General features: G+C 40.1%; 1 protein-coding gene across 11 annotated transcripts in view; it reads right to left on the bottom strand.

Moving 5' to 3' along the window:
* The window catches only part of DMD (dystrophin), a 2,193,636-nt gene that overhangs the window by 16,832 nt on the left and 2,153,580 nt on the right, over positions 1-23,224 (bottom strand). For all 11 annotated transcript variants that reach the window (XM_036917975.2, XM_057495970.1, XM_057495969.1 and 8 more), the window contains 2 exons: positions 7,150-7,393; positions 6,143-6,266 (listed from right to left, as the gene is read on the bottom strand). In XM_036917975.2, coding sequence (XP_036773870.2) covers positions 6,143-6,266; positions 7,150-7,393 — 368 coding nt within the window. The remainder of the gene's footprint in view (positions 1-6,142; positions 6,267-7,149; positions 7,394-23,224) is intronic.

Raw genomic sequence — 23,224 nt, forward strand, 5'->3', positions numbered from 1 at the left:
TATTTTGTGTTTCAATTTTCCTTTGTCTCAAGGTATTTTTTTATTTCTCTTTTGATTTTTCTTTGGCCCTTTGGTTGTCCAGGATCATGTTATTTAATATACACATATTTACAAATTGTGCAGTTTTCTTCTTATAATTCCTAGTTTCAGACCATTGTGGCCAGAAAAGATGCTTGATAGGATTTCAGTCTTCTTAAATGTATTATGATTTGTTTTGTGGCCTAACATATGATCTGTCCTGGAGAATGTTCCACACACATTTGAGGAGACTGTGTATTCTGTTAGTTTTGGATGGAACATTGTGTATGTATATCAATTAAGCCCATCTAGTCTAATGTGCTGTTTAAGTAAGTCCAGTGTTTCCTTATTCATTTTCTTTCTGGATGGTCTATCCTTTTATGAAAGTGGGGACAATAAAATTCCCTATTATTATTGTATTGCTGTCTGTTTCTCCCTTTAGATCTGATAATATTTGGCTTATATATTTAGGTGCTCCTATGTTGGGTACGTAAGTATTTACAAATATTACATCCTCTTGTTGGATTGATTCATTTGTCATTATGTAATGCCCTTACATATGAAGTGAGTCTCTTATAGGCAGCATATGGATAAGTCTTTTTTTAATCTATTCACATTTAATTTTTGATAAGTATGTACTTATTGGCATTTAAAAAATTGGCTGTTTTGTAATTCCTTTCTTCTTCTCTTGCTCTCTTCGTGATTTGATGCTTTTTTGTAGTGGTATGCTTAGCTCTCTTTCTTAATGTTTTGTGTATCTTAAGTTTTTGCTTTGTGGTTACCATGAGGCAAACATAAAATATATTTATAGCAGTCTATTTTAAGTTGACAATAACCAAATTTGGATTCATTCTAAAGCTGTACATTTTTACTCCCTCTCTACATTTTATGTTCTTGATGTCACAATTTACATCTTTTTATCCTGCATATTCATGAACAAATTATTGTGGTTATAGTTATTTTTACTGATTTTGTCTCTTAACCTTCATAGTAGGTTTACAAGTGATTAACCGCCCCCCTTGCCAATACAACATTAGATTATTCTGAATTTAACTATATAGTTACCTTTACAGGTGGCATTTATATTTTCATATGTTTTCCTATTATAATTAGTCCTTTCGTTTCAGCTTAAAGAAGTTTCCTTTAACATTTCTTGTAAGACCAGGATACTGGTGCTGAACTCTTTCAAGCTTTTGCTTCTTCAGAAAACTCTCTCTCTCCTTCAATTCTGAACAACATCTTTACTGGGAAGAGTATTCTTGGTTGGCAGTTTTTTTTTCTTTTGACACTTAGAATATATCATAAAAACTCCCTTTGGCCTGTAATTTTTCTGCTGAATAATCTTCTGGTGGCTGTATAGGGGCCCCCTTGTACACAACAGATTGTTTTTCTCTTGCTGCTTTAAAAAATCCTTTCCTTGTCTTACACTTTGATAATTATAATGTGTCTTGGTTTGGATCTCTTGGGAGTCATCTATCTGGAACTCTCTAGTCTTCCTGGACCTGATGTTTGTTCCCTCCTGAGGTTAGGGAAGTTTTCTGCCCCTTTCTTTCTCTCTTCTTCTCTGGATTACTTCTAGTGCCTTATGTTTGAGTCCTTAGATCCTTGTTCGACTTCATCTAGTCTGCTGTTGAAGCTCTCTATTAAATGTTTCAACTCAGTTATTGTATTCTTCAGCACTGTGATTTCCGTTTGGTACTTTCTTTTATTTTCTCTTTATCAGGTAAATCATCTCCATTTCATTAAGGTGTTTTTGAAGTTGATCTTGTTCTTTCATTTGGAACATATCCTCTGTTTCATTTTCCTTGACTCTCTGTGTAAGTTTCCATGCATTAGATAAAACAGCCACCTCTCCCAGTGGTGAAGTTGTCTCGTATAGTAGGTGAATCTTTCAACTCTACCCTAGCGCTTGGTCATCTTGCAAATCTTTGTGATTGTCCAGCCTTCTTTGTCTTAGTGGCTTCTAGTAGTTGAGGATGTGTCAACACCTGTCAGTGTCCCAAAGGGGAGGAGTTCAGGCAGGAGCTTTTAAAATATGCAAATATGCCTCTTCCAAGGAAAGACTGGGAGATGTGTGTTTCTATCTGTTCCCTCTGCACTGAGCCCTAGGAAGATACCATTTAAGAACTGCTTTTTGTTTGTTTGTTTGTTTGCTACCATCCCACTGAACATATGAACACAAGACCCACTGTCTACCAAAGCAGGTTATCAAGTGATGTCTTCTGAGCAGCAGCCACAAAACTGGAGTACCAGATGTGTGCACATGCTCCTTTCCAGGAGATAACTGGTGACTTGGTGTGACGCGGGAGAGCGTGAAGATGGCACCCACTGGCCTCCATGTAGGCAGCCGTGGTATGTGTGTTAAATGAGAATCTGCTCCTTGGGCTGAAGCTTTTAAGATAAAAAAGTAGGCCTATTTCACAGAAAGAATGGGCATATTTCAGTCTGCTGCCTCTGTGATGTGCGTTGGGGGATTAGCCATGGTCAGTCTGTGTGAGTCCTTAAGTACTGTCTCTTAGTTTACTATGCAGCCTTGTGGGTCCCACAGATGCAAGCCCTGTTGACCTGAAAACTAGATGTTTCAGGGGCCCCTCTCTCAGGTGGAAGTCTTACAATTGGGGTGTCAGATGTGTGGTTCAAACCTTCCACTCCTTAGGCAGAAGCTGGGAGTTTTGAGCTCTCTCCTAGTTGTGTATTGCCACATCAGGGGTGGGCTTTATGGTGACATTGTGTCTCAGCCTCTCTTACCCATTTGCCTTATATGTGTAGGAGTACCTGGGTTTCTTTCAGAGGAAATTATTCTGTATATATCTATAGATTCAGGGTGTCTGTGGGAGGAGGCGAGTTCAGGACCCTGTTACAATATGTTCAACTAGAGCAACCAACTAAACTTCTTAATTTCTAAAACATTCACTTAACAAACACTTTATTGAATGTTTGTTGCATAGAAGGTGCTCAAATGGGAAGGAAAATGAGTAAGAGTTAGTCCTTCTCCTTAAGGAGCTTAAGTTCTAGGGAACTTGAGGGAGAAGAAAGAAATGCTAATAACTAACTATAAAACTGAATAAATTAAATGTAATGCATGAAGTTCCCCCAACAAAACTGAGTAAAAAGAAAGGATGTACACAGGGCCAGAGATGACTGACAGCATAGATCAGTGTAACAGAATGATATGTGTGGATGAGCACCAGGTCTGCAAATGGAGACAGAGGATCATATTTGAAGACAGTAAAACATTGGGTTTGAGAGGAAGGTGGATTTTGAGTATCACGCCAAGGACTATGGACTTTAAACAGGAGCCACAAAAAAGCTTAATATACTATCTGAATGTCAGGAAGGTAAATGGAAAGATGGAAGGTGGCTTGGAAAGGGCTGGTTTTGGATATGACGGTTATGTTAAGTACCTTGGCTATGGTGATGGTATCGCAGTGTATGCATATGTTCAAACTCATTGAGATGTGTATATTAGACGTGCAATATTTTATATATCAGTACTTCAAGAAAGCTAAAAATTAGAAGGTAGGTAAAAGAAGAAAGTATGGAAAATGACTGTGTTTGTGTAATTTGGAAAACTGGAAGAGATGTTTTGGAGGTTGATCAAGATTTCAGATTTGGGTAATATTTTTATTGTAGTTTTTATCCAGAAGACATTCAAGAGAGAGGTCTGGCAGTCTTGATTTATGGTTGTCCACACAGCAGAAGCCAAGATTGGAAAGAGTGCCCAGGGAGAGTGAAGGGGATGGAGAGAGAATTTCTTCTTAAATGAAACTGGCTTTAAGAGTTGAAAAAAAATCACCTTTGAATTCAGTCTTTTCTTGCAGAGAACAAACTTACCGCCATAGCCTGCCCATTTCTTAAGGGCCAGGGCTGTGAATCTAATGGCTAAAATGTGGGACTCGGTTTCGCATGCTTTACTTACTTCAAAATAAAGGGAAAATTCTGCGGCAAGAAATGACAGTAGGGATACTAAAACTCAGTTGTTTTGCAATTTGCAGATTTTCCAAAGGCATATAGTATTTTTTCATTTGCTGAGTTAACAGCCCATTAGCTATATTCAGATCTCATGTGGAGAAAGAGCATGTGATGTAGACATTGCCCTAAATCGCCGAGGTGTCGGAAAACAACACCAAACATCATCTTTTATTCACAACAGAACTGAAACCTGGCTATCCTCCACAGTTTGACTTCTCTGGAGGAGTATACGCCTCTGCCCACAGCTAGAAGGGCTTAAAACGTTCATTAGGTTTGCTTCCACCACCCTATCTCCTTCCTCAGAAATGCTCTTCTCTTTGTGCCCTCATCCACCACGTCTTTCTTCATTCATAAGGACCTCACCTCTCAATAAGCTCTGTGTATAATCTTCGGCAGCTCCTGGGGAGGTTGGCGACTACCTCTTAGATACAGGCATTGCTTGAAAGTATTTTATTTCCGTGATGTCTAACTTTTGAATTTTCCTGACCATGGTCCCCTAAACTCCTGCCGTTCCTTTCTGTCCCATCAATTTTGGTCAGGCACTTTGCCTCTCTGTATTCTACTCTCAAGGACAGTCTTCAGTATAAAATGAATTCTGCAACACACTGTGATACCAGGCAGCAAAGCTTTAAGTGTGAGGAGCCATGGGCCTCTTTTTTCCTGTGAGGTGAGAGCAAGAGGGTAAAGGAAGCACAGAGCACAGGGCTGACTCATGCTGGGTCTCCAGAGAAATGGGGCGAGACCACGTGTTTGTGGTCTTCACAAAACTCCCTATTGTCTAGCCTCGCATAGCAGGAAAAACAAGTAATCAGATTGCTGGCAACCTGTGATGGCCATTTGAACAGTGGATTCATAACCACTGCCAAGAATACTGGCAGACCATATTGCCCATTTCCCCAACAAATTCATCTTTTACACGAGCCCTCGTTGCTGCTTAGTAATGTTCCAAAAGTATCTTCACTTTCCTCAAGCCTCTCATTTTCAAGATTACCTCATCTTTTATTTCACTGAAAAGGCAGAAATTCTCCAATTTCCCTTCTTTTGGCTGAAAATGCTTTCTCAGAAGTGGCTAACGCACTCAGTGTCCCACTGAGCTGTGATTTATTTTCACTGCCATTGAGCCCTTCTCAGCATTTGACTTGTTGCCTCCATCTTCCTTGAACCTGTTCCCCAGTTCTTCACTTACACTACCACCCACACGGAGGTCTTCCCTAGGCACTGTATCCAAGCCCCCCTGGTATACATATTTCTCATCTCACACCCTTCAGCTGTCAATTCTGTGCAGCCTACTCTCAAATCTCTCCAGCCTGGCCCTCTTATACCAGTTACAGACCTGTACTTTATTTCTGGACGTGACTCAGACCTACCAGTTTCTCATACACAGTATGTCCACAGCCAAAAGGACCACTGTCTTCTTCCCGCCCAGTCCTCTCCCCTCATTTCCTTTCCTCATGTTTTGCAGTCCACCTCCATGCCATCACTCACTTTTCTTGAGCCTAGGCCCCCAGAACTCCCATAACTTGGCCTTTGTGATTGCTTCCTAACTGGTCTTTCCACCTCTAATAAGAGTTTTCCTTTGGGCCAGATACAGCTTCCAGAATCCATATTTTTAGGTATTTCTTACCTGGTATGTGATTTTCAGTGGTTCCCTGACTCTGGCCAAAATGAGTCCAACACATCTACCCAACATTCATGTCACTCTAATGTGACCCCACCCTTCCTCTGCAGCCTTATTTCTCCCACCTCCTGCTTGGGCCCTGTCTTCCTACTAACTGGACCCTCCCACCCTTAGCCCAGGGTCCTCACGTCTACATCTTCAGGTATGCTATTCCTTCTTCAAAGTATGCTTGGTTCCTAGTCCATTCTTTAGAACCCTTCACAAATATCGATTCATAGTAAAGCCTTCTCTGGCCTCCCATGTGAATGAAGCTTTAATACTGCACTGACTTGTTCTCAATCACTGAATGGCTGGCTCCTTGACGGCTAGGAGTATGTCACTCATCTTTGTATCCCTTAAGGAATTTATGCCAATGCCTTGTCCAGAACTGATCATAGATAATTTAGCTGATGATTTGAACTTCTGAGCCAACAGTTCACCATTTCCAGACCTCAAGAGATAACCGAATCCAGTGTAGCTAAGACAGACACTTACCCATGGATTCTGAAGTTTGACTGCCAACCACCCGGAGTAGCATAGGCTGACTGCTGTCTGACCTCTGAAGAGAGGTAGAAGGAGAGGACGCCGTTGTACCATTCACCTTGGCCTCTGCCTGGGGCTAAGGCATCCAAAAGAAAATAGGATTATTTTTCATGATAAACACTCAAATATATAAATATAGAACTGTTATAGACACTCAGGACTCAGAAAGTTACGATCTTTATTTCTTAATAAACCTCCCACAGAAGTGTTAAATTTGGGAAATTTCACTATTGATCAACTCTGTGGATATTTTGTCTTTGTATCTGAATTATGTCCCCTTAGAAGTTTGAAAAAAATTACAGCTGCAATGCAACAAGATCTGTAAAACCACTAGACTAAAATAACTGAAGGATTTAGGTCATATGAGAATGGTAAAATCATATGACACCACACATGTATATTAGAGAATTCATTGTCTTGTAAAGTGTTACGTAGTAAGATGGAGAGAAGATTTCTCACCATTTAAAATTCTCAGAAAGCCAAGACCATGGGCAGGAAACACCGACTATGGTGCAGTAACTTGTTAGGTTTTCAGTGGAGGCTTAAAAAGTCATGTTTTAGGGGTTAGAGAAAGAAAGAAAAAACTCGAAAGGCAGACCAGAAAATAAGACTAATGGCCAACAAAAGAATACCATTTCGAATGGTCAAATTTTTACGTTTAGGGACCTCATGGAAACCTTTCAGTATTTTTTTTTCCCAAGGTGAACTTTAAGTAGGTCAAAATAACATTTCTGTTGGAAATAAAATATTGAACCAATATAAAGAGACACAATAATTTTTCCTCTTCTTCTTCTATCCCTTGACAGCTACTAGCATTTTGCTAGGCACATACTCAGTACTCAACCAATTGGTGCTTGTGGAATTCTAAAAAGGGCTCTGCATTCTAATTTTTAGTTTTGTTGAAGAGGGAAAAAGCCAAGTTTTGAAGATATCCCAAGCTAGAGAGATGTGGGCCTCACTTGCTCCAGCAGCTGCCTTAGCCTATGTAACTGTGACTCCAGCTGTTTATTGTGGTCTTCCAGGATTTGCATCCTGGCTTCCAGACGGCCTTTGTGTTGACGCAGCAGCTTGGCCTCAGCGATGAGCTCTGCATCCCGGGGACTCTGGGGAGAGGTGGGCATCATTTCAGGAGGGGACGGCAGTGGAGACAGGCCTTTATGTTCATGCTGCTGCTTTAGACGATCATACTCTGCTTGCAGATTTCTGTTGACATCAAAGAAGTAGAAGAAAGAAAAAACAAGTCAGTTGAACATCATTACCAGATTTTGTATAAAATGGCAGAGAGATGCATCTGACCACCACAAAACACAAGAGCAAGCAAAAGAGAGGCACTTAATGAATGGTTTTTATGAGGACAATCTTAGCAATGCTAAAAAAAAAAAAAAAAGGAAAACGAAAAAAAATTGAAGCGTCTGCCCAGTGTGTGAGGGGAGATGCTTTTCAACTTCTTATTTTATGTTAAAAGCCTTATGAGTGCCACTTTCAGATAAGTAAGCAGCCAAGGATTTAATCATTTTGTAAATGTCATGAGTCACTAAAATTTTTATACTTCTATCAACACTTTGATTTGCTTAAAAAAATTACCAAATATTTTCAACAGCAATGGATGAGACCACAGAAAGAGTGCAACCGTGTACCTACCCCATTGCTTTAATAACTTTGACATTTGCCAAGTTTTGTTCAAAGATTTTTTTTAAGAAATAAAATATGACAGTTAAAACCAAGGCTCCCCTGCGTACCCTCCTGAACTGCATATCCATCCGTCCTTGCCACAGTCCCAGAGGAGATAATGCCACCTTGAAATTCCATGTCCATCGCTACCATGAATGTATCCATACAATTAGGTTGAACTTAGTAAAGATGCTGACATTTGGCTGTATCTTACCCATAAAAACGGCCATTGCATGTGACTTCAACTAATAGCATTATGTTACGTGTTCTCAAACTTTAAGAACTTTATGAATGTACATACCATTCTAAGAGTTGCTTTTTGCCTTTAACACCACACTGCTTTGGAGAGTTATCCATGTTGATACATCACAGTTTGTGATTTTAACTGATGTAAGGTATTATTCTGCTGCTTGAAAATGCCAACAACATTTAACTGTCAATGGATATTTGTTTCCAACTTTTTGCCATTACAAACAATGATGCAATGAACTTCCTTCTGTATGTTCCCTTGGATACGTGTTTAAGAGATTCTTTACAGGACATATCTAGATATGGAATTGTTGGGTTCTGGCTACATCTTTGACATTGGTATATATCAGCAAATTGCTCTCCTGAGTGCTTTTATCCATTTACTCCTTCACCAGTAGTGAGTAAGGTTTTCCATTTGGCCACATCTTCATCAAACACTTGGTGTTAAGTTTTGGCTAATTTGCACATCCTTGATTATTACTGAGGTTGAACTTCTTTTGTGTTAATTGGCTTTTCATGTTTCTTCTACCCATCTTCCCACTGAATTGTCTTCTTATTATTAAAGTTCTAGGTATTTTCTGGATGCTTATGCTTTGCGATTTTGTGCAAAGAAAATACCTCCTACCTGTATTTTAGTGCAGCTGCATCTTTAACTTTGTTCATGGCATCCTGTTGTTAAAAAAAATTTTAAATTTCAGTGTATTCCTGCATGTTCTCTGCTTTTTATGTTTTATTTAAGAAAATCTTCCTTATGCCTAATGGTTAAAATTTTGTCACATTTGGGACTTGAATTTACCCAGCAATGCTTGGTGTGAACGTATGATCTAATTTTACTTTCCCCCCATAGATCATTTATTAAGCCAGCCCCATTCATTGTATGGATGGCCCTCCCACTTTGTTCTGTCTTAAAATTCTGTCTTGGCTTTTCAGAATCCTTTGACTTTTGTGTCAAATTTTCACATGAAAATCCTTTTGAAATTTGGGGTTTGAATTACATCAAATTTAGAGATTAAACTGAGAACAAAGAACTTCATGTTATTGAGTCTTCATGTCCAGCAATGAGGTATAGTTTTTCAAGTTCAATGCTGAGCTCATTTACTTTTGATTTTTATGCTTTTAAATACACACACTTCGGGTTATAGATTTCCTTCTTGCTTTAGAATTACTGAGAGTACAATTCCAACTGAGGTCACTTCTGCTATTTGATACCCAGTGACTGATTAGAACCCTTGATATCTTTCTTCCAGTTGTGATAAATATCAAAATAAGATGACAGATTTCTGGTGTTTACAGATGGTATTTCATCAGGTGAGACAAATTCCTATCCACAAATGTGAGAGATCTGTATCTATGAGATTCAAGTGGTGAGGAGGCAAGAAGAGTTTTCCCATTGTTCAGTTTGAGAAAGGTGATCTCATGAGCAGGTTTCCTGTTAGGGAAATATTTTTCTGTTGTTGCATTCTGGAATGAATGTCCCACAGCACATGGCCTGTCTTCCACAATGCTGGATTTTTGCATTGAACAAGAAGAAAGAAAATCCAAGCTATGCTTTTTTTTTAAAGCTCTACCCTGAACCTACTGTTACAAGTTTCCTAGGAATTTGTTTAAAGTCTTGGAGGAAATCAATATATCATCTTTTTCATCTACAGGAATATGATCTCCTATCCTCACTGATTAAAATCCTATCTGCTGTCATTCTTCAAGGGCAGTTGTGTGTGTGGCTCGTCTCATAGCACTCTGCTTTGATAAAGCAGTACTAAGAAGAGAGTTATCAAAGAAGTTTACCCTCAGCCAGAGTTTGCATGTTGGGCCTCTGGGTGTGAACCAATGTATGTCATTGTCCACATTACTTAAATCCAATTTCTGACTAATTAACTGACAATCATCTAAATGTTTCTGTGACTTTGAAGTAGCGACTAAGGTTCACAAGGTTTCATTTGATAGGAATTTTTTCTATTTTTTTCCCTTGCACTTATTTGCTAAAAGAAACCCATCTTCATTAAAATGTCTCAACTAACAACACCCTTTTATGCAGAATCCTATTCAAGATTCTTCTTCCTACCAGATGGCATCATCCAAAATGTTCCTTCTGCAAACACAGTTGTTAGGCATGGACTTCAGGACAGTATGTCAAACCATTGCTTTCCCACCTACTTTTCACAAAGATGGAGACTACCTTTTCTAGAGAGGTCTTCCTTGTTATCTTGATCCTTTGCTCTAGTTGTCCACAGAGCTCTCCTTTAATGAGTTACTTTTAAGTGCCTTTGTTCAAAAAACATGGTTTAGTACATTACATTTGTTTTTATGCTTTCCAGTGAAAAGCAGAAAAGGCTGATTTGAATCAGCCAGGGCGTCCCAAACAAAGAACACCAATTGTTCTACCTAGGCCTGTCTTGCCTCCCTAGATGTTTAAACTTGGGAGACCATTTCCTTAAAGACTCACATCCCTCTTCAGTTCTGGAGGATTCTCAGCTCTGCTTCTCTGCCATTTCCTCCATTCTCTTCTTCTGAAACTCCTACTAGGTATACATCAAAGCCTTGTGGTCAATTCTCCATCTCTCTCAATGCCATATATAGTAATGGCCTCAGAATCATCTTTTAATTCCCTTCTCTTCTCTGATGGTTTATTCCCAAGGGTGTTTACTAATAAATGGCATTTCTGTGTTTACGACTTTGAGCCTCCTAAATGTACTCACAACCAATCTTTGTTGTACTATCATTTTCCTTTCATCTAGGCTTAATACAGCTTTTGATGGTCGATTTTTTTGCTCAAGTCTCTTGTTCTGGAGATGCATTTTGAAAGGAATAGGTGAGTGCTTTCCTTTACAGTTTCCTGCATTCACTTCTCTGTCAAATGGTTCTGTGGCTATTCCCACTCTGGGAGCAGGGCCTTTAGTATAGAGCTAGATCTCATGTTGGCAGTTTGCAGCTCCTCCCCTGAGTGATACGAATGCAATTATGGCTCATTCCCTCACCAGGCAGTATGGTTCAGGTCCTGGTTTCCCAGCTTCTCACCTCTTCCCCAGGCTTTATGCAGGAGGGTCCAGAGCTGCATATAAGCAGCAGTCAGTCCCCTGCAGCAGTCCAAACTGCTTGTTCTTCATTGTCCTTTCAAGTATGAGTGTGCATGTGGCTCTCCAGGTGTGCTCTTGCATGGCCCTAGTTTCAACTGCCTGGCCCTGGGCCCCTACATTGTGAGAATTTTAATTCCTACTATTACAGCAAGAGCAAAGTTTCTCTTAATCGGAAGCCTACCAGGACACAATTCACTGAGCCACACATGTGCCTTTCCCCTAAGAAATATGTGACATAAGTAAACATTCATGAAAAATTTGATTCTGGGGACGAGTTTTTCCTGCTGAAGCTCTGAGGTAGGACAAGCTGTCACGCCAAAGGTTAAAAAACCCAGAAATAGTTCAAAAGAGGTTTCTTAGGCAGAAACTAAGTAAAATACAAAGTTCTTTGTATCCAAATTCTTTTTCTAAAGGTATTATTTGTCAAGAAAAATGAATGTTCAAGGGGTTGAATTAGAGATAACTTTTACTAAATCCTTCCTAAAAAACGTGGCCATGGTTACGGAGCTGCATTAAGACCTATGTTTGTTCATGGTTGGGAAATGAAGTCATGTAGCCCTTTGCGAATTTAGTCATTTTTTTATATTTAAAAACATCTATGCCCATAGCTTCTGAAATATAGCATAATGGTAGAGAGTGTTTTTGGATACAGTATTTGTAAAGTATGCAGAAAGCATGCAGGGAGGTGACTCCCAAAAAAGATCAGTGAGATACCACTGCTCCGAGGCAAGCTGCTTTAAAGCTTAACCTCAAGTACATGATTTACTCATTTTAACAGTGGGCTGTCAATTTATAGTTACCAATAAATATCTGGTTCTTCTTCAAGTTATACATGTACATCTCAACCCTATTAATTCTCTGATTGTTAGAATGTATTTATGGAGGCATTTCAATGCAGATGAATATATGTCAGCCATCAGAGGATGACTCCACAGAGAACCTATTTATGTTCTTGATTATCTTGTAAATTATTAATTCAAATTCACTGCACATGGCTTCTGTCACCACAGTTTCATCCTGCAGCCAGGCACCCTAAGGAAGTCTCCCATTCATTATTTATTTCTTACTCTCCATAGAGCTGAAAAAAAAAAATCCATCCTAGAACTATGTAGATGTATCTGATTAATTTTATTTCATCAAGTGTACAAACGTGGTTGTTCAGATACAAATTTACATTCAAAAATTCCTAACTCATGGATATAAGAGCTGGATCACACTGGCCTTACCTCTATATGGTGAAAACAGAAAAGCACCTGGCTTCTCTAGCAATCACAACTAACTAGTTATGACAAAGAACACTGTAACAATCTGTGTGTGATTTCTGTTAATTTACAGGTCAAGTGTCTTCCATGTAGGTCATCTGCTCTTTAAATGGCATTTCCCTACTATAGTAACTTAATGGAATTTTTGAAATCAAAAACAGAAGGTCACTTTCCAGTGATCAATATCTTAACAGTTTTATACTATTTACCAAAGCATGAGAACACTCAGGGTCTACTTCATAAAGTGGGAACAACTACAAAGGTCTGCATCTAAAAAGATTAGGCCCAGAGAAATCTAGCTTTATCCACATACAGTATTAAAAGCAGCAGCTAAATCATATGGACCTATTACAGCAACTATAAATTTAGCAAATTAGCAGTTTCAAAAAAAAAAAGGTAAAGACAGATTTTGCAAGCATGAGGTATTTTAACAACTGGAAATTGCACTGAGCATTTTCAATTACAATAAAAATATTTAAAGCTGTACTATTAAATTTTATCAGACCCAAAGTCAAAAATACCCCTGAACTAGATGGAAAAAGACATTAATGTGCCTTGGCATGACCACTGTTAATTAAGGAGATGCTCACAAGCCCAGGAAGGAAAAGTATGAATATTTTAGGTCTGCCTTAAGCGAAACAGTAAAAATGGCAGGAACCCCCCCCCCAGGCTCTTGTTGCTAATCATTTTCTCTTACCACTGTCCCCCTTTCTGTATTTAGAGCTCCTGATAGTGAGCCAATTTCAGGAAGAAAGGGATTGGAATAAAAGTGTTACAGAAACCATGTAACTTAACTGGGATTTTATAATGTACCATTTCCTCCAGTGATCCTTACATCTTAAAAGAGATGCTGAAGCATGGAAATAATTTTTTTGACACATTGCCTTTCACCACCCATGGCTGAGAGATTCAGAACAGGGTTTGAGAGTATGGTTTTGAAGTCAGAAAGACCTTGATTCACATCTAGGCTCTGCCACTTCTGAGGCTAGGGAACTGACTTTAGCACTAATCCCATCAGGAGGATTAATGAGCCAGTACCGTCTGTGTTCCATGCATACAGCTTTCTTAGAACCATGCCCAGCCTATTCTAAGTGGTGTTGTGATTACTTCTCTGTATTCTGCACTTTTTAGATTTGGAACCTCGGTTGTTCTGCAAGCTTCCTAACAAAAGCAAGCTCTTAGATTGTCTGAAATGGAGGCAATCTACTAAGACTTACTGAGCTAGGCAGAAAATACACATATATAGTACTTAGAAACTGATTCTTCATTCAATATTTGCCCTCTTCATATATACTTCAGTTCTAGCCCCTGGCCATTATTGTAGATTTTCCATCTATCTGTGCTGTAGTATAAGTGTATCACAGCTGAGCAAAATGAAGTCACTGAGCTAAGATCACGACGATGAGATTTCCTTGGACTTGAGCAAATCGTGTCTGTAGCTTACTGCTGTAATAAAATGTACAAGTGTACAGTGTGAATGCACCTCGATGGACTCTATTTTTGGGATATGCCCTTGACACACATGGATCTATATCTTGCTGGAGTTCTAAGAGACAGAGTCTGACAATATTAATTGGCTTTTGTTTCTTATCTTCAACAACCGAGATATTCCTGATCAGGCACAAACACTGTCTATGGAGTAAAGATATTAATCAAAAGTTCGACACGAGAAGGGGACTGTTACACCTGGAAATAAGGCAGACAAACAAAACCCGAGACAAAAAAATGACAGGGGCAAGGGCTCCACCACTGGAAAAGCACACTAGGACTAGAGAGATTTTTAGAAGTGAGGGAAGTCTAGTTCCCTAAGCATAGTACCCTTGGGAAAAGTGTGTTTCAATTTCCAGGCAAATACAGTAAAATATCAAACTTTCATGGTCTGTGGTTCAGCAAAAAGTCCTAACGGTCACTAGGAGAATCATGATTTTAAGCTTTGTGTGTCCCAGCTTGAGTCCCTCATGAGTACTTAGACTCAGCCTTAAATTCTCCCAGTAAATTCATTTTGATAGCCTATTTTTCACTTCCCAGTATGCACTGCTGTACACTCTTGCCCTATCTGATGCTATGGCCTCCTCTGTTATGATGACAGAAACTACAGACTAATTTCCTTAAAATAACTCCCAGTACTTGCAATGAATCTTCAGGGCAGCCTCATCCATGACAGCTGAAACGTGGGAACAACCGCACGGTCCAACAACTGCTGAATGATTTCAAAAATGTGGCCCATCCAAATGATGGCATATCATTCAGTAATAAAAACAGATGAAGTACTAATACTTGCTACAACATAGATGATGGCCCTTTAAAATATTACGATACATGAAATAAGCCAGTTATAGGAGACCACATGTTATATGATTCCATTTACATGAAATGTCCCAAGAAACAAAATAGATCAGAGATTGTTTTGGGAGAAATGAAGAGTGACTGAAAATGGGGTTTCTTTTCAGGGTGAGGAAATTGTTCTGAAATTGTGTCATGATGGATGTATACATAACTGGATAGACTAATAAGCAGTGACTTATATACTTTAAATGGGTGAAGTGTATGGTATGTGAGTTTTAAGTTCTAGATTCAAAATCCTCTCATAGCACAAAAGAGACTTCCCCTGTGAAGACACTATATCCTAATGATCTCTCCTACTATGGAGGAATCAAGTGTACCCCACGTACATAAAAGAAAAATGGTGTGTTCATGCCTGCAGAATTATCTATGCAGACACCTCAATATTTTCAGATGATGAATTCAAGAAGAGCCTAAAAGTAAGCTCAGGGAAAGCACAATAACAAACAAGGCAGACAGCTGAAAACCAACCAGAAAGTCCATCAGGGAGCAGGAAAACTGCCAAGGGTATTCACCCATTCGTTTAATCAACACACATTTCTACACCCAGTGCTACAGAGATAAAAACATGTGAGATGTGGTCCCTTACCCTTCAAGAGCTCACCTTCTAGCCTGGGGGTACTGTTCAGTTCCACCGTGAACAGACCTTAGACTAACACAAAAGGACTGGGAATTATGCTTGCTGCTAAAGCTGAAAATAGAGGTTATTTCTAGCTTTGAAATAATGAATTATTTTGATATACAGGGGAATTACAGAAGAAGGGTCATATGGGTTTCCTTATAGATCTGTACTTCGCTGACAAGTACAAGGTAACCCAGAATTTGGAGATACAGAAAAGGTCAGCTTTAGTTATTAAAGTAGTAAAAACACAGAAACAAAACAAAAGGATGAATGAAGCCATCCATTCACCTAAGTCACACCTAGCAGGAAACCACTTCTAACTGGGCTACTGCTGGAGAACTGGGCATACCCTGTTACAATCCAGTGTACCAGGAGGCCTTTGGTCTTCCCTTCCTATGAGGACCCAGTCCCCTTCCTGGGCCTCTACCCATGACCTCACCCCATCCCTCATCAATCCAGACCTCTCTTTTCAACAGTCTCCTGGTTGTCTCCATTAGCCATGGGCTCTGGGAACTGGAACTTTCTAAGCACCAAGCCACACAAGGTTGATATACATACTGATGACTTATCCTCTTAACAGAAAGGACTCAGCTTCCTAAAAGAGTATTACCCAGGACCACTTTAAATTTATACCTTAATCTGTTGTTGAGATGAAATGTTATAACTGCATTCCTGTTATAAAGAGGGAGAAGCATCATCCCACGTGTGACAATACACTTTTGTATCACAAGCCAGCAGAAGCCTCCAGTAACCACTGGCCTTTGCATCTAATTTCTTAAAAAGAAAAATTCCACAGCAATTGTGATAGAAGCAAAAGTTGCTGTCAAGCAGTTAACAACAATTAAGAACTCCACATAGCAAGTTAATGCTGTCAAGTTACTGGTGGAAATTGTTTAGTAGTTTTGATTGGAAAGGCACATTACTCACTAGGATATTCCATAAAAAGACTACAAAGAATTTTCTGTGGTTATGGGAGACGATTTGATACCTATCTTTGGATTTTCCAGACTGAATTATGTGGGTCTCTCGGTTTATAGGACTTTACTGCTAGAGCAAGTCAAAAGTCACTTTGTGAGAAAAATCCAGGCTTTATCTACAGAGAGACCTGTTATAGCTACTTCTTCTGAAGTCCTCAGAAGGCGATGGCTAGGCTTCTTGGCAACCCCAGTAAACAGCCGATCATGCTATCTCCTTGTCTGGTTTTCAAAGTTTCGAGAGACTTGAATTTCTTACCACAGTGTGTTCCTTAGAACATTACAATTGCGCTGAGGTCAAGTATGTGTAAGCAATGTTTGGTTAAACAAAGCTAATCACTTTTTTTTTTTTTTTTACTCCTAGATTCCTCAACACCAAAGTGAAATAACCATGACTTTCCAATACAAGTGTTTCCAAGGCTTCTCTGGCTGTGGCATCATCTTTTTTTAGAGTCTCTAAGAGGTATTCCACAGAACACCTTTTGGGCAACAATGACCTTTATCCACAAGTAACTGTCATCCTTTCTTTGGTCTTTAATGTTAAGCTTTCACCACAATTATCAAGGGCCACTAGGAACAGCCATGTAAATTTCCTTCAGTCTTTGGTATAAAAATATTGATAAGGACACTAGCCAGTAATCACGTCAAGCGCAGCACTCTTTGAGTCCACAGCTGCCTGGGTTTGAATCCAGACCCCATTCCTTGCTATGGCTGCATGACATGTCCTTCACTCTCTGAGCCAGGAAGACTACACTTGGTAAGCAACCTCTCCTTTGTAGGGCTGTTGTAAGGATTAAATAAGATGCTACATGTATTTAGGACAGTTCCTGTCCATACCGAGCACTCACGTGGCAGCCATTTTGTTATTGTTATTATGTAGAGCCAGAAAAACTGTGGTGTTTCCTCAGAAAGTTTCATGTTTCTTCCATCCAACAGTGAGAAAGGCAAATCATTATGCTGTCCCTGTGGCTTAGGCTAAATTTGAAGATCAGGTATATCAACTATGCTAGTCCCTACTACGCTCATTGATTTATATTAATACTGCAGGACTTTTATTGCTATGCTTTCTCCCCCAACCCCCCCCACTAAATTCTTTTTGGAAAAAGAATATGTAAAATCAATATAGAAAACTCCACTGGAATCTCCTTGGGCAAACAGAACTCAGTATGGCCGATGCATAGTTCTTTTCCTGTGTATGCTGTGCTTGTTTGTTTAATGATCACTTCCAAGTTCCCCAATTAAAAAATTCCATCTGACCCAATTCCTCCCCCTCCCATCTCCCTTCTCCCTTGGGCCTCATTCATTCAGTGACTTTCGCATTTATCTATCCATTCTTCACTTGCCTAAGACATCACTAGTTTAGAACCTGGTCAAAACTTTCCCTGTTCAACTGCTTGGAGGATAAAATCCTAGCTCCTTTGTATGATATGTAAAGTCCTTTAAAAGTCCACCGATCCTGCCAGCACTCTCTTGTTCACCTTCTTCCGTGCTACGGCCACACATTACTCACGGCCCCATCAGTTTGGAAAGCTCACCCTTTCCGTCTCTCTCAGCCTGGAAAACTCCTACTTTATCTTCATCTTCCACTCCATTTCTGGAGGTCTCTCCAATCCTCAGACAGAATTCATCCTCACCTGTGTGTTCCCAGAGCACTTGTAACCCTGGGTTATAATTAGTTGTTTCTATTTTAATGTCTTTTATAAAATGTTAAGCTCTGTGAGGGTAAGAACTTCTTTATTTTTGTAGTCCTGGCAGTTTGAAAGGCATGTTAAGCCTTCATTAACTATCTGCTGATGAATGGGGTTCTAGTCCTCAGGCCTAGAAAGTAAGTAAAGAAAGTTACTATTATAGTCCATTTTACCACAGCAGGATGGTCTGGTAATGAAAGTGAAAAGGAGGATGAGGGTCTTCATGGAGGCTCTAAAAGGGAAACTGGACTGTAAGACCTTAAGCTTTTATCCACCCTGTTCTAGAGAGATGGCAGCTAGACCTGCAAGTTGCAAATATTCTGACATCAGCAGAGGGGTACTTGGGTTTCTCTGCAGTATGAAACAGGTCTCATGACTATTCAATTTCCTATACCAAGAGTCTAAGCTTACCAGACAACACTTTGATTTTTACTCTGATTTCCAAGATCTCTAAAAGGACCCTGAAATGGAGTGACAACTACAGTCTCTCAAAAACTTATATTCCCCATTTAAATAGATGTAGTATTTGTCCTTAAACTCTACGCTGTTCCCCAAAAAGGTGTAGGAGAACATTAATACATTTAGTACAAGACAGTGAAAAAGAGAGAATTAGGATAAAGAGAGAAACAGTCATTCTGGGTTCCACTTCCATGAACCAGATAGGATGAATTGGTTCCCTCCGGCTTTGATTAACTCTGGAAGAACTGAAGGAAATTTAGTAATTGGACTGGTCCTTTAGAAACTGAGCCTCTGAATTATGGTGACCCCACCCCGTGGACCTGTCCTCTCTGCCTGAACAGAGCTGAGGCGGTTGACTCTTGTGCAGCTTATTAGATGCACTGTGTATGCCCTTCAGCTTTTCTTCATAAAACTTCTCTTCATATGGCAGCTTTTCTTGCTACGAATCATGTTGGCTGACTGATTTATGTGGGAAAACTAGCTCCTTTTATCTAAAAAGGCTCTGCAGCCCTTTGTTGTGTGCACTTCATGTTGCCACGTGCCATGAAGGCCAAGTTTCATTCCATTCCATTCCTCAGATACTACTCCTTCCACTTTGAAGCCTTACCCTAAGTTCCTCCTCTACCGCACTTACCTCAGAGGTGGCTCTTGTCCCATTCAAGGCCACACCACCCCCTGTGTCTTTACCCCCCTTCTCCCTCCTCTTGGAAAATGCTCCCATCATCCCCAACCTCCTCTTCTGGCATATTCCTCCAGCAGGTAAATGTTATTAGGGATCATTAAGTAAACAGAGAAGACCAGGGTAAATACTACATAGTGTCGTGTGAAATATTTGCACATGTAGAGAATATCTAAGAAAGGAAATGCAAGAAACCTATAAAGGTCGTAGCTTCCAGAGCCAGGAACATTACAGCCTTGGAGAACGGCTCTATTTTCTCTACATGCCCTTTTGAACCATTTGGACCTCATGTAATATGTATGTGTTAACACTTTAATGTTCAAATCTTCCAGAGGTCTACTAAGCCCAACATCCTCCTTCTGCTACACACTTCCTGAGTAGATAAATTTACTCTCCGTTTCAACTGCCACTTTTGAGATGGCGACTCAGATCTAAGTTCCATCTCTGTCAGGCATTTGCATGTGAGTACGTCAGCAAGACCTCAAACTCCACCATCTTCCAGCCTACTCAGCCCCTGAGGAAGGATACTATATATGCTGTATTAATAGTATAAATTTATATTCATATAAAAAAGTAAATATTTGATTTATTTTGCTGCCACTCCTCCTGAATTGTCAGTCCCAGCTGCAAACAGCTCATCATCTCACCACACATCCACCAGAACTGGGCCTCACCCCTGCCCTCCCCAGATCCTCGGAATGGCCAGGTCAAACGGTTCTGCCCTCCCCTGAAAGAGCACTGAAGTTCAGCCGGCCTTTCCCATTCTGTTACCTTATGTGAGGCTCCATAAGGTAATCTTCTCTGTCATATTATTGTTTTCAGTCACCCTCCACACCGCTGCCTGAGGGAAGTATGTCATGCAAGTCTAACATCATCACTCCTGGCCCGCACTCTTGTGGCAGCGGCTCCCTGTGCCAGGTGAGGAGGCATCCACTCCTCAGCGTGCCACCACACCCAGCCTGGCCCGGCCTCATTTTCTCCCCTTTCTTGCCTTGTTACAGAAACAGCACAACTGTTTGCAGTTTCTCACCTTGACCCCTTTGTTTGCTTCCTCCCTCTGTTGCAGTGGCTGCTCCTGACCCCCTTCAGCTGCCCTTCATCTCGGCTATCTTCTCATCAGAACCTGAGACTCACACAAAGACTGAATGAGGGAGCAGGGAATAAAGACACCCGGAGACTAAGAGGACTGAAAACTACTAGCCCCAGCCCCAAGTCATCGTGTCATTTACATGGTAAAGCAACAGGATCATGTTTTCTGGCTAGTCTAGTTCAGTTCAGTAACTGATCTACAGTTTCTTTGGATGTAACATCATCAATCTTGCATAATCCTTGGAGGAATAAAGAGGAGCAAGGAAAACTCACATTTAGGCTGCCTAATATGTCTGATCGCCCAAGAAGTCATACAGAAGGTTCTGAGTAAGTACTAAGAATCCACAGAGTGCCCTGTAGTCATATAACATCTACTAACAACTTTAATGAACTTTAGACTTCACCGTGAATCAGGTTAGTATTTACCCTCCTTTTAGACTTGGGAACAATCTAATCAATCTGCTACACAGGCAGCAGAATGACAATGAGTTTTTGTCTCTCACAAAGGCTACCTTTTCATTGCTAGGTTCATACCTAGAATTTCAGGGAAAGTCTTAGTTCATTCAGACAGTACGGAGAAAAATATGTCAGAATTTGACACTACAGATTTAATTCAGGAGCTTGCAGCCTTTAATCTATGCAGGAAAAAAGCAAACTGTGAGGTTGCAATGCTAAGGACACACAATGGAGCAAATTCTCAATATCCAAATGGTCGCGACCAAATGAAGGTGAATCCAAATGATCCGTGGCATGGGGGAGCGACCTTACGCAGAAGTGAAACGTTAAAGTCTGTGTAAGTCACTACTCACCCAAATTTATGACAGACACTATCAAGAAAATCCCAAGTCACATTTAGCTTTTGCTCAGAGCTTTCGCCTTATCTTGGTGGCATAATCCAAGAGTCAGAGAATGCCAGTGGGGGAGACATACATACCAGGCCTGGGATTCAGAAAAAGGACTTTTAGCATTCTAAATTTATGACAAAGCAATGCTTGGTGCTAATCAAGGAGGTGTGAAAATGGGAAGTATTTTGAAAAGCTTTTGAAAGGCTTTTCTCTGAAATCAGGTTTTAAAAAGAATTTTAGCCAAGAGTACTTGCATGAATGCTTCAATTAAATTCAGCTTCATTTCATTTATTCATTAATTCAACAAATATTTATTGACTGCTATGTGCAACAACTGGGAGAAATGGAATTCTAAGAAGACTCCTGAGACACTTCTTAAGTTAGCCATTCTCTGCTTCCAAGGGGATCGTGGGGAGGTGTCATGAATAAGAACCAATAGAATTACATAACATACCCAGTCATGACTGGGGATCCCCAAAGGGCATGGGACAATCTCAATTTCAGTATCCTTTCCCATTTCCTCTAAAAGCATGCTTGTATTCTTCCGATTACGTAGCCAGTTTGACTTTGGAAATTCAGCCAGTGTGGCAGGCACTGAGCTAGGGCATCTAACGACCTCCTGGGCTCTCTTGAAGGAAGGATAGGAAATGGTAAATTAAAGGCTCCTTAAGCAACAATTCAAGGACCATGAAGGCAAAGCTGTGGTTCTGAGCAGAATGGCAAGATGACAAAGCAAAGGAAACCAGATGGGATTTTCAGGAGGGGGTCGGGGACCTCTGCGGAGACATTTCTTTGGGATTTAGTAGGAAGCGAAAATGTGACAAAGTGGAGGGAGAAAGAAGGAATCTCTTCCTGACCTTTGCTTGGAAGTCAAGATACAGAAACAGTTGCATCACCTCCAGCTTCTTCATTTTGGAGCTCGAAGCAGCCCTGATGTAACTTCCTTTCTTTCAGAGAATAAACCATCCTATTCTTGGGGAATGGTCTTGGGTATCTTTCAGGTTAGCACTGTACCACACTAGTCCTTAAACATACTTCTTCAAGATAAGGTACAGTTCAGGGAATATGCCCCAATTCTGTGTAAATGGTATTTTCATAGAATGACTGGTTTTTATTCTCTGGTGCAAGGTAGAGTTGGCTATTCTCAGAAAATCTGGATTGGAACTTGGTTCTGCCACTGGTTGATTGTGAAAACTGGGTCACGTCATTTGAGCCTCTCTCAACCTGCATTTTCTCCTAAACATCAATTTTACAGAGCTTTCAGGAAGATTAAATGACCCAAAATACATTAAAGCGTTCCCAAAATGATCAAATGTTAGTATTCTTTATCAACGCTCTTTGGCCTGGTTATCACAGTATGGAAGGAAAGTGTGCTAACAACAAAGAACGCTAGACAAAGATAAATTACACAATGGCATCAGAGCACAAAATATTTCTACCTTGGGTAACATATTCTATTGAGAATGCCAAGCCCAACTTTTTCTTCCTATTTGACTCCTAAATAATGATGGGTTTAATTTAACATCAATGGATACTAATGATGATCCTCACTAAACTGGAGGGAAATGTTTTATTTACCATGCTCTTTACTGCCAAAAAGACTTAATGTTACCAACAAAAAGTTCAGTATGACCTCCTGGGCAGTACTCAACTTAGGTTTTTACCACACATTTTCTGAATACTCAACTAGCTACTCACACTGTGGTAAGTACTAGAAGGGACACTGAGAGGATTAAGACACAGTTCTTGCCCCAAAGGCATTCACTATCTCCTTAGAGGAAGGCATGGGGGAGTGAGTGATAAAGAGGCAAAAACCTGTAGGGGGTTCTCTGAGAAAGGTCCAAGTATTCTGAGAATATAGACAAAAAGATAGATTACTTCCAACTCCAAGGATCTTACAGGGCTCTGTGGAAAAAATTATTTTGAGTATGGTCTTGGAGGATGGACAGGACTCCTTTGTCAGATATGATGGTGGAGGGATGGGGCTGACAAGCAAGCTTGAGCCAGGAAGCAGATGAGAGCAGGATGTCTTTAGAAACAGTAGCTACAACAGCAGGGCTGGAACGCAGGTACAGAAGG

Source organism: Manis pentadactyla, chromosome X (genome assembly GCF_030020395.1).
Source record: "Manis pentadactyla isolate mManPen7 chromosome X, mManPen7.hap1, whole genome shotgun sequence".
In the NCBI taxonomy this organism is placed as follows: Eukaryota; Metazoa; Chordata; class Mammalia; order Pholidota; family Manidae; genus Manis; species Manis pentadactyla.